Genomic DNA, 13,742 nt, shown 5'->3' with positions numbered 1-13,742 from the left:
CCCTGCTCTGTGCATGACAGGGGGCAGTGCCCAACCCCCTGATTGGCCCTGCTCTGTGCGTGACAGGGGGTGGCGCCGCAACCTCCCCATCGACCCTGCCTTGAGTGTGACAGGGGGCGGTGCCCCAACCCCCCAATCGGCCCTACCCTGAGCGTGACTGAGGGTGGCATCGCAACCTCCTGATCCGCCCTGCTCTGTGCATGACGGGGCGGCGCCCCAACTCCCCAATCAGCCCTGCTCTGAGCCTGACCAGGGGCTGCACCTAGGGATTGGGCCTGCCCTCTGCCACCCGGGAGCAGGCCTAAGCCAGCAGGTCGTTATCTCCCAAGGGGTCCCAGACTGCGAGAGGGCACAGGCTGGGCTGGGGGACCCCCCACCCCCCATCCCCGAGTGCACAAATTTTTGTGCACCGGGCCTCTAGTAAATAAATAAAACCACAAAAATATTCACAGCACAATTTCCTGAAATGTTAACAATGTGAGGTTTAGGGGTAAACTGACTAGCATTCTCTCCTTTGTTTATGGCTTTTTCTCATGCTGAGGCATCAGCATGAAAGGGTTGTTGAACAACTGAGACTTTTTTTTAAGGACAACTTGGTTGAGAACCCAACTGTTAGAAATAGGAGACATTTGAGAACCGAGGTTTGACTGTACCTACTCATTTAAGGTAAACGACCATTTAAAGCAAAGAACACTTTTCCTATATTGGTATCTACTACTACTGGTATTTACTACTATATATATTGGTTTTTGCATCTACTAATGATTAGCATCCAGACCACAGATGTTCCCATCCAGACCACAGATGTTCCTGAATTACTGACACATTTCACTGCAAGTGAAAAGAAATAACTTGACTTACATCCTCAATGCTGGGAGCAGGCACACGAATTGCCAGACATCGACTACGAATAGGTGGTATCACTTTAGATGTAGAATTGCAACACAAGATCAATCTGCAGGTAGACATATACTTTTCCATGGTTCTACGCAAGGCATGTTGAGCATCTCTGGTGAGTTTGTCAACCTCTGTCAACAAAACCACTGAGAGAAGGAGAAACAAAACAAACTTTAACTTGCATAACTATATGCTTCTCCCTCTTCATTATTCAGCATGAAATCTTAAATAATAATCCTGATATATTACTCTTCCCTTTGACAAGGACATATTGAAGTTACAGGTACAGTAAAAATAACTTATTTTTATTTTCAAAATTCTATAAGACTAAGAAATTCTAGGCTAAATGAAGTTAAAGAGGTTAACTTACTATAGAATTCATTATAGCCTTTATAATATTTACTAGACGCCTGGTGCACGAGATTCATGCACTGGGTGGGGGGGAGGGTCCTTCAGCCCAGCCTGCACTCTCTTGCAGTCCGGGACCCCTTGGGGGATGTCCGCCTACTGGCTTAGACCCAATCCCCCGAGACATCGCTCTCATAGCCCGGGGCTCTCGCAGTCCGGGACCCCTTGCTGCTTACCACCTGCCTGCAGCAGAGGTGGGAGAGGCTCCCGCCACTACCGCGGTGCTCACCAACTGTGAGCCTAGCTTCTGGCTGAGCGGCGCTCCCCCTGTGGAAGCACACTGACCACCAGGGGGCAGCTCCTGCGTTGAGCATCTGTCCCCTGGTGAACAGTGTGCGTCATAGTGACCAGTCATTCCGCCGTTAGGTCGATTTGCATATTATGCTTTTATTATATAGGATATGCACTAAAAAGAGAATCACCAAAACAAGGATGTATGGTGCTACATTTTCCAAAAATATTTTACTATCTCAGTAGCCCATGACTGTGGAACATCTTTTAATCAGGGGTGGGGAACATCCAGCCCACAGGCCATATAAGGCCCATGAAATAACTTTGTCTGGCTCTGCCAAGGCATTAGGAGTGAGTTAATTAACTGTCTGACAAATATAGCAGGCTAATTTTAAGGTAATAATTTTGTATGGCCCACAAATGATGTTATAAATATGCAAATGGACTTTAGCAGAAAAAAGATTCCCATTGCTGTCTTAAATCATAGCATTCTAAGGAATATACTTTGGAACACTGCCACAGAGATGTAGCAAACAAGGCATAAAGACATCTGGTTACTTGTATAGTAAGTAAGTTTCTACCTGGCCATAATTAGTCTTAAGACTAGGCCTTAAATATTTTCAAGAATAATATGTAGGTACAGACTGAATCCAACTGCTGTATTATTCATTATACCAATTTCTGTCTAGCAGATGGCAGCATTCCAATCTCTCCGATATAAACAGACAGGACTAAATATTCCAAGACCAAAGACCCATGGACAACATTTATACCAAAACATAGTAACAAGCTTTACCTAAGAACCCCAAAATACTAGAAAGTGAAAATACTGGTAAACGACTATGCATGGGAGGAAGTGGCTAGGATTTAGTAGGTTTCTGACAGTCTTTAGGGCAGGAGAACCCTAAATCACCCACAAGAAAACTCTAGAAAGCATCAAGGGCTAAGATGAGAACAGAATCCATAGGGCTGAGAACAATGGAACGTTGATGCAATAAGGTTTGACAGAGCACTAGACTGAAAATAACAAAATGGAGTGCCCCTCTAAGACAATGTTTCACAATGAGGAGAAATTCTGGAGAGAGAATCCAAACTGAACAGAATAGGAAAAAGAGAGAAAAAGATTGATCCCGAAATATGACTAAAATAGAACCAAACAAAGTAGCAAAATCCAACAGATACAAAAAATAAATCTGGTAGTCAGAAAATAGAAGCATATCTATAAAATTAAAACATGACCAAGTGAGTTTTACTCTAGAAATGCAATGCAGTTTCATTAGGATATCCAGTAATATAATCCTACATAATAAAAGCCGAATACGCTAAGTGTCCAGTTGAACTGTCGGCTGTTCAACGAATCAAAGCATAATATGTTAATGCCGCTCAACTGCTCGCTATGACGTGCACTGACCACCAGAGGGCAGACGCTCCAACCAGTATGTTAGCTTACTGCTGGGTTATGGCCAATAGAGACTGAGAAGATGGGCCAGACAAGCCCTGGAGCCCTCCCATGGTCCCTTCCCAGCTGGCCAACCTTCCATGTCCCTCCCCGGCCCCGATCATGCACCAATGGGGTCCCTTAGCCTGGCCTGTGCCCTCTCGTAATCTGGGACCCCTCGAGGGATGTTAGAGAGCCGGTTTCGGCCCAATCCTGCAGACCAGGCTGAGGGACCCCACTGGTGCATGAATTCGTGCACTGGGCCTCTAGTGTGTGTGTGTGTGTATATATATATATAGAGAGGGAATATGCTAATTGGTCTTAACGGTGTCCATCACGACCGTTCAACAGGCTGCGTGCACACAGGATCTGGAGGGCGGGGATGGGGGCGGGGACTTGCGCCACTGAGACATGAGGCTGCCACCAGGGGCAGTCCCCCCGGCAGATGCACGCACAGGCCCGCCGTGCCTCCTGGCCTGGAGGGGGGGTGTCAGGATGGGGGCAGGGCCTCGGCAGAGATCTCTCAGCACTCCTGTGCCAAGGTCTGAAGGCGCGGAGAGAAAGGGAGAGCAGATGGGAAGTTAGAGTGTTTAGGCCAGGAGGGAGAGCAGATAGGCAGTTAGGGAGATCAGGCCAGGAGGGGAGAGCAGTTAGGGGGATCAGGCCAGCAGGTCACAGCAGTTAGGCAGTTAGGGGGATCAGGCCAGGAGGGGAGAGCAGTTAGGGGCATCAGGCAGGTGAGCACTTAGGCGCCAGTGGTTCACTAGAGGCCTGGTGCACGAAATTCGTACACTCGGGACGGGAGGGCGGGTCCTTCAGCCCAGCCTGCACTCTCTCACAGTCCGGGAGCCCTTGGGGGATGTCCAACTGACAGACATCCTTGGCGCTTGAGCTGCCCCGTTGTGGTCAGTGCATGTTATAGTGACCAGTTGTTCCACCGTTCTGTCAATTTGCACATTAGCCTTTTATTAGTATAGGATTATACTAACAGACCTAAGAAGAAAAGTCATAAAAACACATTCATGGATGAAAAAGAAGCATTTGAAAATTTTAACACACATTCACGTTAGAAACAATAAAATAAAAAACTATGGATATTTCCTTACCGTGATATACCTCAGGTCAAAATCTAGCAACTATCTAAATGGTGAAACCTTAGGGCTTTCCTCTTTCCAGAGTTGTGACAAAAGCATTCAATATCTCTACTCCTATTAACCACTGTATTGAGGTGATGCTAAACATGGTTAGACAAGAGAAAGTACTTAAGGCCATACAAATTGGATAGTAAAAGGGAAAACTGTCTCTATTTACAAATGATATGAATGCATATCTGAAAAACCGGAAAGAGACATTGTAAAGACTATTACAAACAGTAAGAGAATTTAATAATGTAGTAGGATATAAAATCAAGACATAAATATCAACAGCTATCAAATATGTAAACAAAAAAGCAAATATAAAACGATTCATTTATAGTAGCAAAAATAAATAAGTAAATATTTATATTTATTTTGAAATACAGACCGAGGAGGAAGGTAACAGCTGGGAATATACACAGGCAATTCACAAAACAGTAAAATGAGCAATGAACAAAATAAAAAATTACCAGACTTACTAAAAACAAATAAAAACACGCTCAATTTATTTCCTTAACTAAATCTGAGAAAGAGTAAAATTTTCCCAATGTTGATGAATATGGGGAAAAAACAGGACCTCCCCATTTCCACTGATAGCAGTATAAACTTATACCATAATTCAGATAAAGAATTTTGCAAAAAATATCAAAAGCACTAAATATTGGCATATTTATCATCACAAAAATCTTCTATAAGAATGTGTGCATAGATAGATGTGCAAAATGGCAGTGGAATAAGTGGAAGCAACAACGACAAGCTCCCAGGACTAAACTGAAATTACAACTAAAATACAGAAAAACCATCCTGAATAGTCAACTGAAGACTAGCTGGAGTGAACCCAGATAACCAAGGACAGAAAGTGGAGACCACAAAGAGACTGGTAGGAAGTGCAGAGGTGCAAGAGGGCTAGCTGGGCTCCCACAGACATCAGCTGAAGTTCCGGAGGGATATCTCAGCTGTGGGGGGAGAGGGGAGTTCCTACTGAGAACTCTGGAGTCTAAACCACAAGCTGGGCCCCCAGCTAAGAGCACCAGAATTGAGAAGGGTCCCCACTTATCATCTGTCTATGAAAAGCAGAATTGCAGTCTGCCAGGGAGAGACAGCTGGAAACACAGGCACCTTCTTAAAAGGCCAACTCACAAAATTAAGTGTGCACCCACTCACCATGGACTCCAGCAGAGGGAGGGCAGAGTGCACTGGAGCTGTAGGAGCAGAAGCCAGGGTTGGGGGCTCTGGGGTTAGAGCTTGGAAGGCAAACACCACAGTTTCTTGAGCCAAGTAATTCCCTCATATGGCAGAGGACATCCATCACCAGCAGACCATTACTATCCAGGCAGGTTTTGTCTCTCTGGGGAGCAGGGGGTTGGTAGGGGGAGCAACTGCTTTTTTTATAAAAACTCCCAGCAAAGTGGGAATAGAGGGACCATACATCAACATAATAAAGGCCATATATGACAAACCTACACCCAACATCATACTCAATGGGCAAAAACTAAAAGCATTCTTCCTAAGAACAGGTACAAGACAGTGATGTCCACTTTCACCACTCTTATTCAACACTAGTGGCCTGGTGCACAAAATTCGTGCACATTAAAAGGGGATTAATTAGAGGAAATATTTTAATATTGCTATTTGCCCTTTCTCTATAATAGAAGTGTCAGAGATGAAAGAAAATTAGTAAAATGTATATGAAAATCTTCCTCCTGTCAGAGTCTGGGGTGCACCACAGGACCCAGATTCAAGTCCCCGCCCACCCATGTGCGCCTCGAAATCGCGTGAGACCCAAACCCGGCCGGTCCTACCCTTGTCAAGCCCCGCCAGGGCAGGGTCACAGCATGAGGTCCACCATCAAGCCCTGCCAGGTGGGGGGCGCACCTTGAGGTCTCCCGTCAAGCCCCACCGGGTTGGGGGGGGCACGGCCTGAGGTCCCTGCTGATTGCTCGTGAAGGCTCGTTACAGAAATTCGGCCTCTGCTGTGGGTGCAGCCATCTTGTCTTACAGAAACCCCTTCTCTGCTGTGGGTGCCAACATCTTTGTGGCGAAGTGACGGTCAATTTGCATATTCCCTCTTTATTATATAGGAAAGTACTGGAAGTCTTAGCCACAGTGATTAAACAAGAAAAAAAAAAGCATCCAAATTGGAAAGGAGAAAGTAAAACTCTCATTTTTCGCAGATGACATATTGTACATAGAAAACCCTAGAGACACCATCAAAAACACTACTAGATTTAATAAATGAATTCAGCAACATAGCAGGATACAAAATTAACACCCAGAAATCGATGGCATTTCAATACACTAAAAATGGATTCTCAGAAAGAGAAACTAAACAAACAATCCCACTTACTATTACCATAAAAAAAATTAAGATACTTAGGAAGTAACTTAAACAAGGAGGTAAAAGACTTGTACTCAGAAAACTATAGGACGTTGAAAAAAAGATAAAAACAAGTGGAAGAATCCTATATAATAAAAAGTTAACATGCAAAAAATGGTCGTCACACCCTCACGCCATAATGGCTCAGACACTCAACACTGGGGAGAGAGGAATGAGGACCAGCCAAGCACAAATGAGCTCCCAAGAGATGAATGGGGACCAGCCAGGCACAAATGAGCTCCCGAGAGAGGAATGAGGACCATCCAGGCACAAATGAGCTCATGAAAGAGGAATGGGGACCAAACAGGCACAAATGAGCTCCCGAGAGAGGAATGGGGACCAGCCAGGCTGTGGCCCAGGAGAGGGACAAGCCGTCTGCTCCGCGGTCACAGGTGCCTGTGGCTGTGGCCTGGACAAAGCCGGCCCATGTCCTGGGTGCCTGCGGCCAGCCAGAGGGAGGGAAGCCCAGGTCCTGGGTGTGGGGCTAGGCGGTTAGGGGCAATCAGGACAGCAGGGGAGCAGTTAGCGGTGATCAGGCAGGCAGAGGTGGTTAGGGGTGATCAGGCAGGCAGAGGGGTTAGGGGTGATCAGGCAGGCAGGCGAGCCACACAAAAAAAATAAGCATAAACTTAACCAAGGAGGTCAAAGGCCTATACTGGTAAAACTGCAGGACATTAAAAAAAGAGATAGAGGATGATGTAAACAAGTGGAAGAATATACTGCATTCATTGATTGGTAGAATTAACATCATTAAAATGTCCATACTACCTAAAGCAATTTATAGATTCAATGCAATCCCTATTAAAATACCAACAGTATATTTATAATATCTAGAACAAATACTCCAAAAATTAATATGGAACCAAAAAAGACCCCAAATAGCTGCAGCAATCTTGAGAAAGAACAAAGTTGAAGGGATCATAATACCAGATATCAAGTTATATTATAAAGCCACTTTGCTCAAAACAGCCTGATACCATCACAAGAATAGGAATAAAGATCAATGGAACAGAACAGAGACCACAGAAATCACACCAAGTGATTATGCTGAATTAATATTTGACAAAGGAGGCAAGAGCATACAATAGAGTCAAGACAGTCTCTTCAATAAACAGTGTTGGGAAAATTAGACAGATGCAAAAAAAATGAGACTAAACCAACTTACACCATACTAAAAATAAACTCTAAATGAATAAAAGATTTAAATGTAATTTGGAAACCATAAAAATACTCGTCTCAGACATCTCTCATAGCAATATGTTAACAGATACATCTCCCAGAGCAAAGGAAACTAAGAAGAAAAGAAACAAATGGGAGTACATCAAAAGAAAAAGCTTCTGCATAGTGAAATAAACCATCAACAAAATGAAAAGGGCCAAAACCGGTTTGGCTCAGTGGATAGAGCGTTGGCTTGCGGACTGAAAGGTCCCAGGTTCGATTCTGGTCAAGGGCATGTACCTGGGTTGCGGGCACATCCCCAGTAGGAGATGTGCAGGAGGCAGCTGATCGATGTTTCTCTCTCATAAAATAAACAAATGGGACTACAACAAAATAAAAACCTTCTGCACAGCAAAAGAAACCCTAAAAAAAAAAATGAAAAGGGAGCCCACTGTATGGGAGAATATATTTGGCAATGATACATCTGATAAACAGTTAATATCCAAAATATATAAGGAACTCATACAATTTAACAAAGGAAGATAAACAAGTCAATTAAAAAATGGGCAAAGGAACCAAATAGACACTTCTCCAAAGCAGACATTCAGATGGATAAGAGACATATGAAAAAATGCTCACAGTCACTGATCATCAGAGAGATGAAAATCAGAAGGACAATGAAGAATCACCTCTCACCTGTCAGAATGGCTACCATCAACAAATGGCAAGTGCTGGCAAGGATGTGGCAAAAAGAGATCCCTAGTACACTGCTGGTGGGAATGCAGACTGGTGCAGCCACTATGGAAAACAGTATGGAGTTTCCTCAAAAAATTAAATTATGTAACTGCCATTTGACCTAGTGACCCCACTTCTAGAATATATCCTAAAAACCTGAAACACCAAACAGAAAGGAAGTATGCTCCCCTATGTTCATAGTAGGGCAATTTACAATAGCTATGATCTGCAAACAGCCCAAATACCCATCAATAGATGAGTGGATAAAAAAGCTATAGCACATTTATACCATGGAATACTATGCAGCAGTAAAAAAGAAGCATTTCTTACCCTTTGAAACAGCCTGGATGGACCTGAAGAATATTATGCCAAGCGAAATAAGCCAGTCAGAGAAAGGTAAGTATCACATGATCTCACTCATATGTGTGAACAAAATAAACTGATGAAGAAAATAGGTCTAGAGATATAGAAGCTTGGAAGAGACTGTGGAATCTCAGAGGGAAGGTGGAGATAGGTGGGTACAGATCAACAAAATAAGTTATATGCATATAATCATTATCCATGGACACAGACAACAGGGTGGTGAAGGCCTAGGGTGGTGGGCGGGGGCAGCTGGCAGGGGTCAATTGTGGGGGAGTAAATGGGATGTATGTAATACTTTCAACAATATAGATTTTTAAAAAAGAATGTGTACATGTATATATACATATAAATGATAATGGAAGTTAATGACAAATGCACCACAATAATTTTATCTCAACGGTGGGATTATTGCTTATTTAATTTTCTTTTTGTTTATTTAGATCAGTGGTTCTCAACCTTCCTAATGCCTCGACCCTTTAATACAGTTCCTCATGTTGTAGTGACCCCCAACCATAAAATTATTTTCGTTGCTACTTCATAACTGTAATTTTGCTACTGTTATGAATCGTAAATATCTGATATGCAGGATGTATTTTCATTGTTACAAATTGAACATAATGAAAGCATAGTGATTAATCACAAAAACAATATGTAACTATATATTCAATATGTGTTTTCCGATGGTCTTAGGCGACCCCTGTGAAAGGGTCGTTCGACCCCCAAAGGGGTTGCGACCTACAGGTTGAGAACCGCTGATTTAGATATTTGATAATAAACATATAACTTTGGTCCTAACAACAGTTATCTTTTTTAAATATATTTTTTATTGTTGATAGTATTACAAATATGTCCCATTTAAGGCCAGTTATTTTTCTAAATCATGTAATCTTAGCAGTACAAATAACCCTCTTTCCACCAAAATTCAATTCCACAGAACTGTATGTAAGCTCCCATGAGAACAGAGATCATGATTTTCTTACTTTTAGATTTCCTACCCCCAAAAGTAGCATAATCCTTGACAGAGAATAAACGGTTAATAAATATTTGTTAAATGGATGACATTTACAAATTCCCACTACATTTTCTCTCATACGCATTCCTTACAATTTGAGTGTCTGTCGAATGAAAATAATTTTTTTTATCATATACCTTTAAAGTCTCTTTGAGAGTTTGTTTCAAGTTGCTGTGATTGTGCCACTGTTTTCAACATCTCCTGAATTACTACCCGGTCACTATTTCCAGCATCACTATATAAACAGAAATAATGATTAAAAATACACACACACATCACTAACAAACAAAAATAATGATTAAAAAAATACACACACACACTTGAAAGTATTATGCCCTTATTGTTAATGTTATTATAAGAAAGATGTTGGATATTAAGTAGTTACAATTTTAATCAAAATTCATAAAACCTAATTACATTCACAAAACATTAAAACTGAGATATTTTAGGGTTATTAAAAATACTAACAATATTCCAGATTTAATTACAATTTAACCTCTGAAAACACTAAGTTTACTGTTACTTAAAAAGAGCAGTAACTAATAATTACCAGTTCAATTACTTTAACACTTCTGTATACACTATAGTTACTACCTAGTTACAGCTAATTTTCTTGATTATCTAGAATTACTCAAAATATAGAAATAACTATTTGAAACAAATTTAACTTCCATTCTTCTTCCCCATTATCAAAACAGCAAAGATCTAAGAGAGAACAACTCTAGACACACCTGCTCCCAGCACTAGCATGGAGCTGACTCCCTTAGCAAGGCAATGGGATAAGCAAATGGAATTTAAGATACAAAGTCAGAACTCCATAAGCTGTTAACTTATTATAGGCATTATCTATCATTTATACCCACATATTGCTTTAGCATTTAAGTCATGTGCCTCACAAACCAACCTAAGTCACCGGGTTAATTTAGGCTGAATGTCAATTTCAAACATCTGAAAAACAATCAGCTTAATCTCTAATTGACTATTCTTGCTACAGAGGAACTCACAATGAGAAAGATGGCAAAGCAATCAGTTTTATTTTCCTAGCCATCAAATCTTTCTCAATTCACTATTAGGTCAATATACCTACAGTGTCTTTTTTATGATAATTTTCTAGTCAAGAATCTAAACCATTTTCCTTTTGTCTATGGAATTAAAACTTTTTCTACATTTATGATCAAATCCTTCCCACCAACATTATTTCTCTTAATTTTCTTTGACATACCTAGGGAAAATCCTATGTACTAAAAGGCTAATATGCAAATCGAATGAATGGCGGCACTACCAGTCACTATGACGTGCACTGACCACCAGGGGGCATATGCTCAATGCAGGAGCTGCCCCCTAGTGATCAGTGCGCTCCCCGGGAGCGCTGTTCAGCCAGAAGCCCTGAGCCAGGCTCACAGCTGGTGAGCGCAGCGGTGGTGGTGGGAGCCTCTCCCACCTCCACAGCAGCGCTAATGATGTCCGACTGATGGCTTAGGCCCGCTCTCCCTGGGGAGTGGGCCAAAGCCGTCAGTCGGACATCCCCTGAGGGCTCCCGGACTGCAAGAGGGCGCAGGCCGGGATGAGGGATCCCCCCCCCCGCCCGAGTGCACAAATTTTGTGCACCGGGCCTCTAGTAATAATAATACCTATCAGGATTGTTTTGAGGGCTAAATAATCCATGTAAAACTTTTCTCAGGGTGCCTTATACTGAATATATATTAGCTTATAATCCTATTCCTCCTGCTCCGTTCAGTCTTGCTCATTAGTTCTGAATTAGTTAATAATTTTTTTAAAACTTACTATGTACTTTACTTTGTGTAAAACACCAAGCTCTGTAAAGCAAGAAAACTTAATTATCAAAATTATTTGAATGAGGGGTTCTCAGAGAGAAGGCAAATTGAGAGGGTCTAGGCCAGGGGTGGGCAACCTTTTTGTGAGTGCGTGCCATAACCAGCAAAATCTCTGACTCAAAATTCTTCTGTGTGCCAACCCTAATTTTTTGAGAACATGTTACGCCTACTTGATATCTCTTAAGGTGTACGTATGTGAAGAACCTTGAAGAAATAATAAAATTCATTCGAGCGACAAAAACACAGTATATGATGATGAAAAATACATTTATTTTTTAATGTATACATGTACACTGATAGTCCGACAGAAAACTTTATGACTCCGTTTGATATTATCAGTGGGACTTTTGCTGCTGCATCACTGATGACAGAGATTTTACATCAGGTTTATATTTCTTGACCTTCAGAGATATGCATGAGCTACTACTTTCATCCGTCAGGCTACTCCTATTACGAGACTTAATAAAATTCATCACTGAGAACAAAGATTCACAAGCGTATGTGGATGAAACCAAAACACTGGTCTGATCTAGGAAGGCAGGGAGAGTTAAGGCAGAGGCATAGAAATTGCTCTTCCCCTCTCTCGTCAATCCATGTCTATGGTCTTTAAGATAACTTGTTATGTAAAATTATTTATTTATCTAAGATGCACCTACACTGGATTTATCTGAAAAATAAAAAAGTCGATATTAAGAAAAAAATTGTAAATGGAAGATTATAAGAGAGGGTTTCACGTGCCAGCAAAAGTTACTGGCGTGCCATGTTTGGCACACGTGTCAGGGGTTGCCCACCCCTGGTCTAGGCTCTCTAATCCCCATTAGGCAGCTTCATTTTTATCTGTTTATACACTGTGTTTTCATACATGATTTTACTTTAAGAAAGGGTTCTACTCTTTTAAAAAAAAGTCTGAACATCATTATTCTAAAAATGCTTATTTAGCCTTGGCTGGTGTGGTTCAGTGGTAGAGTATTGGTCTCAGGTTCGATTCCAGGTCAAGGGCATGTACCTGGGTTGTAGGTTCATTCCCCTGCCCTGGTTGGGGCATGTGCAGGAAGCAACCAATTGATATCTCTCTCTCACATCAATATTACTTTCTCTTTCTCTCTCTCTCCTGCCCTCCCTCCTTTCCACTCTCTCTAAAAATCAATGGGAAAAATATCCTTGGGTGAGGATTAACAAAAAATAATAAAAATGCTTATTTTTATACAGTAGCAGCTTACCTGGGATTTACTTCAAGGTGGTAATTGCTTGCAATAGTGCTAATTTCAATTTTCTTTTTAGATGGAGTCTGTGGACAAAGAAAATAGATGTTCTTAACATTCATTTATTTGGCTAGCTCTCCTCTTTCCTGTATTTCACTGTTTCTTTTTATTATACTAGAGGCCCAGTGCATGAAAGTCCTGCATTGGGGGGGGGGGGGGTCCTTCAGCCCGGCCTGCACCCTCCCCCAATCCGGGACCCCTCAGGGGATGTCCTACTGCCGGTTTAGGGCCCTTCAGCCCAGCAGTCAGATATCCCTCACAATCGGGGACCCTGGCTCCTAACTGCTCGCCTGCCTGCCTGATTGCCCTTAACTGCTTGCCTGCCTGCCTGACCGCCCCTAACCACTCTGCCTGCCTGATCCCCCGACCACCTGCCTGATGGCCTCTAACCACTCTGCCTGCCTGTCTGATCGCTCCTAACCGCCTCTGCCTTGGCCCCTGCCACCGCGGCTTTGTCTGGAATGACTTCCGGAAGGTTGTTCAGCTGTCCGGTCTAATTAGCATATTATGCTTTTCCTATCTAATAAAAGAGAAACATGGTAATTAGCCGTACAGCCGCTACCCTTCCCATTGGCTAATCAGTGAGATATGCAAATTAACTGCCAGCCAAGATGGCGGCCGGCAGCCAGGCAGCTTAAAGCGAACAGGAGGCTTGCTTGCTCCAGTGACGGCAGACTCCAACGTTCCCCGCTTGACTAGCCGGCCTCTCAGCTGCAACTCTAAGCAACTATGTTGCAAATATAGAAGCTAAACAAAACCCCAGAAACCTGCTTTAGTCAGCCGGGCATCAGCCAGCCGGACCGTAACATTGTATCAAATACAGAAGGTAAACAAAGGCCAGAAACCTGCTTTCAGCAGCCGAGGCCTCAGAGCTAAAGCTGGCCCAGAAT

General features: G+C 42.4%; 1 protein-coding gene across 1 annotated transcript in view; it reads right to left on the bottom strand.

Moving 5' to 3' along the window:
• Positions 1-13,742, bottom strand: part of RFC3 (replication factor C (activator 1) 3, 38kDa) — a 38,314-nt gene that overhangs the window by 12,528 nt on the left and 12,044 nt on the right. Inside the window, exons 4-6 of the mRNA XM_014530728.1 lie at positions 12,811-12,878; positions 9,893-9,990; positions 862-1,043 (exon numbers count right to left, since the gene is read on the bottom strand). Coding sequence (XP_014386214.1) covers positions 862-1,043; positions 9,893-9,990; positions 12,811-12,878 — 348 coding nt within the window. The remainder of the gene's footprint in view (positions 1-861; positions 1,044-9,892; positions 9,991-12,810; positions 12,879-13,742) is intronic.

This window comes from Myotis brandtii, unplaced genomic scaffold (assembly GCF_000412655.1).
Source record: "Myotis brandtii unplaced genomic scaffold, ASM41265v1 scaffold77, whole genome shotgun sequence".
In the NCBI taxonomy this organism is placed as follows: domain Eukaryota; kingdom Metazoa; phylum Chordata; class Mammalia; order Chiroptera; family Vespertilionidae; genus Myotis; species Myotis brandtii.
The sequence above is the reverse complement of the archived record's forward strand: the minus strand, read 5'-3'. Positions and strand labels throughout refer to the sequence as shown.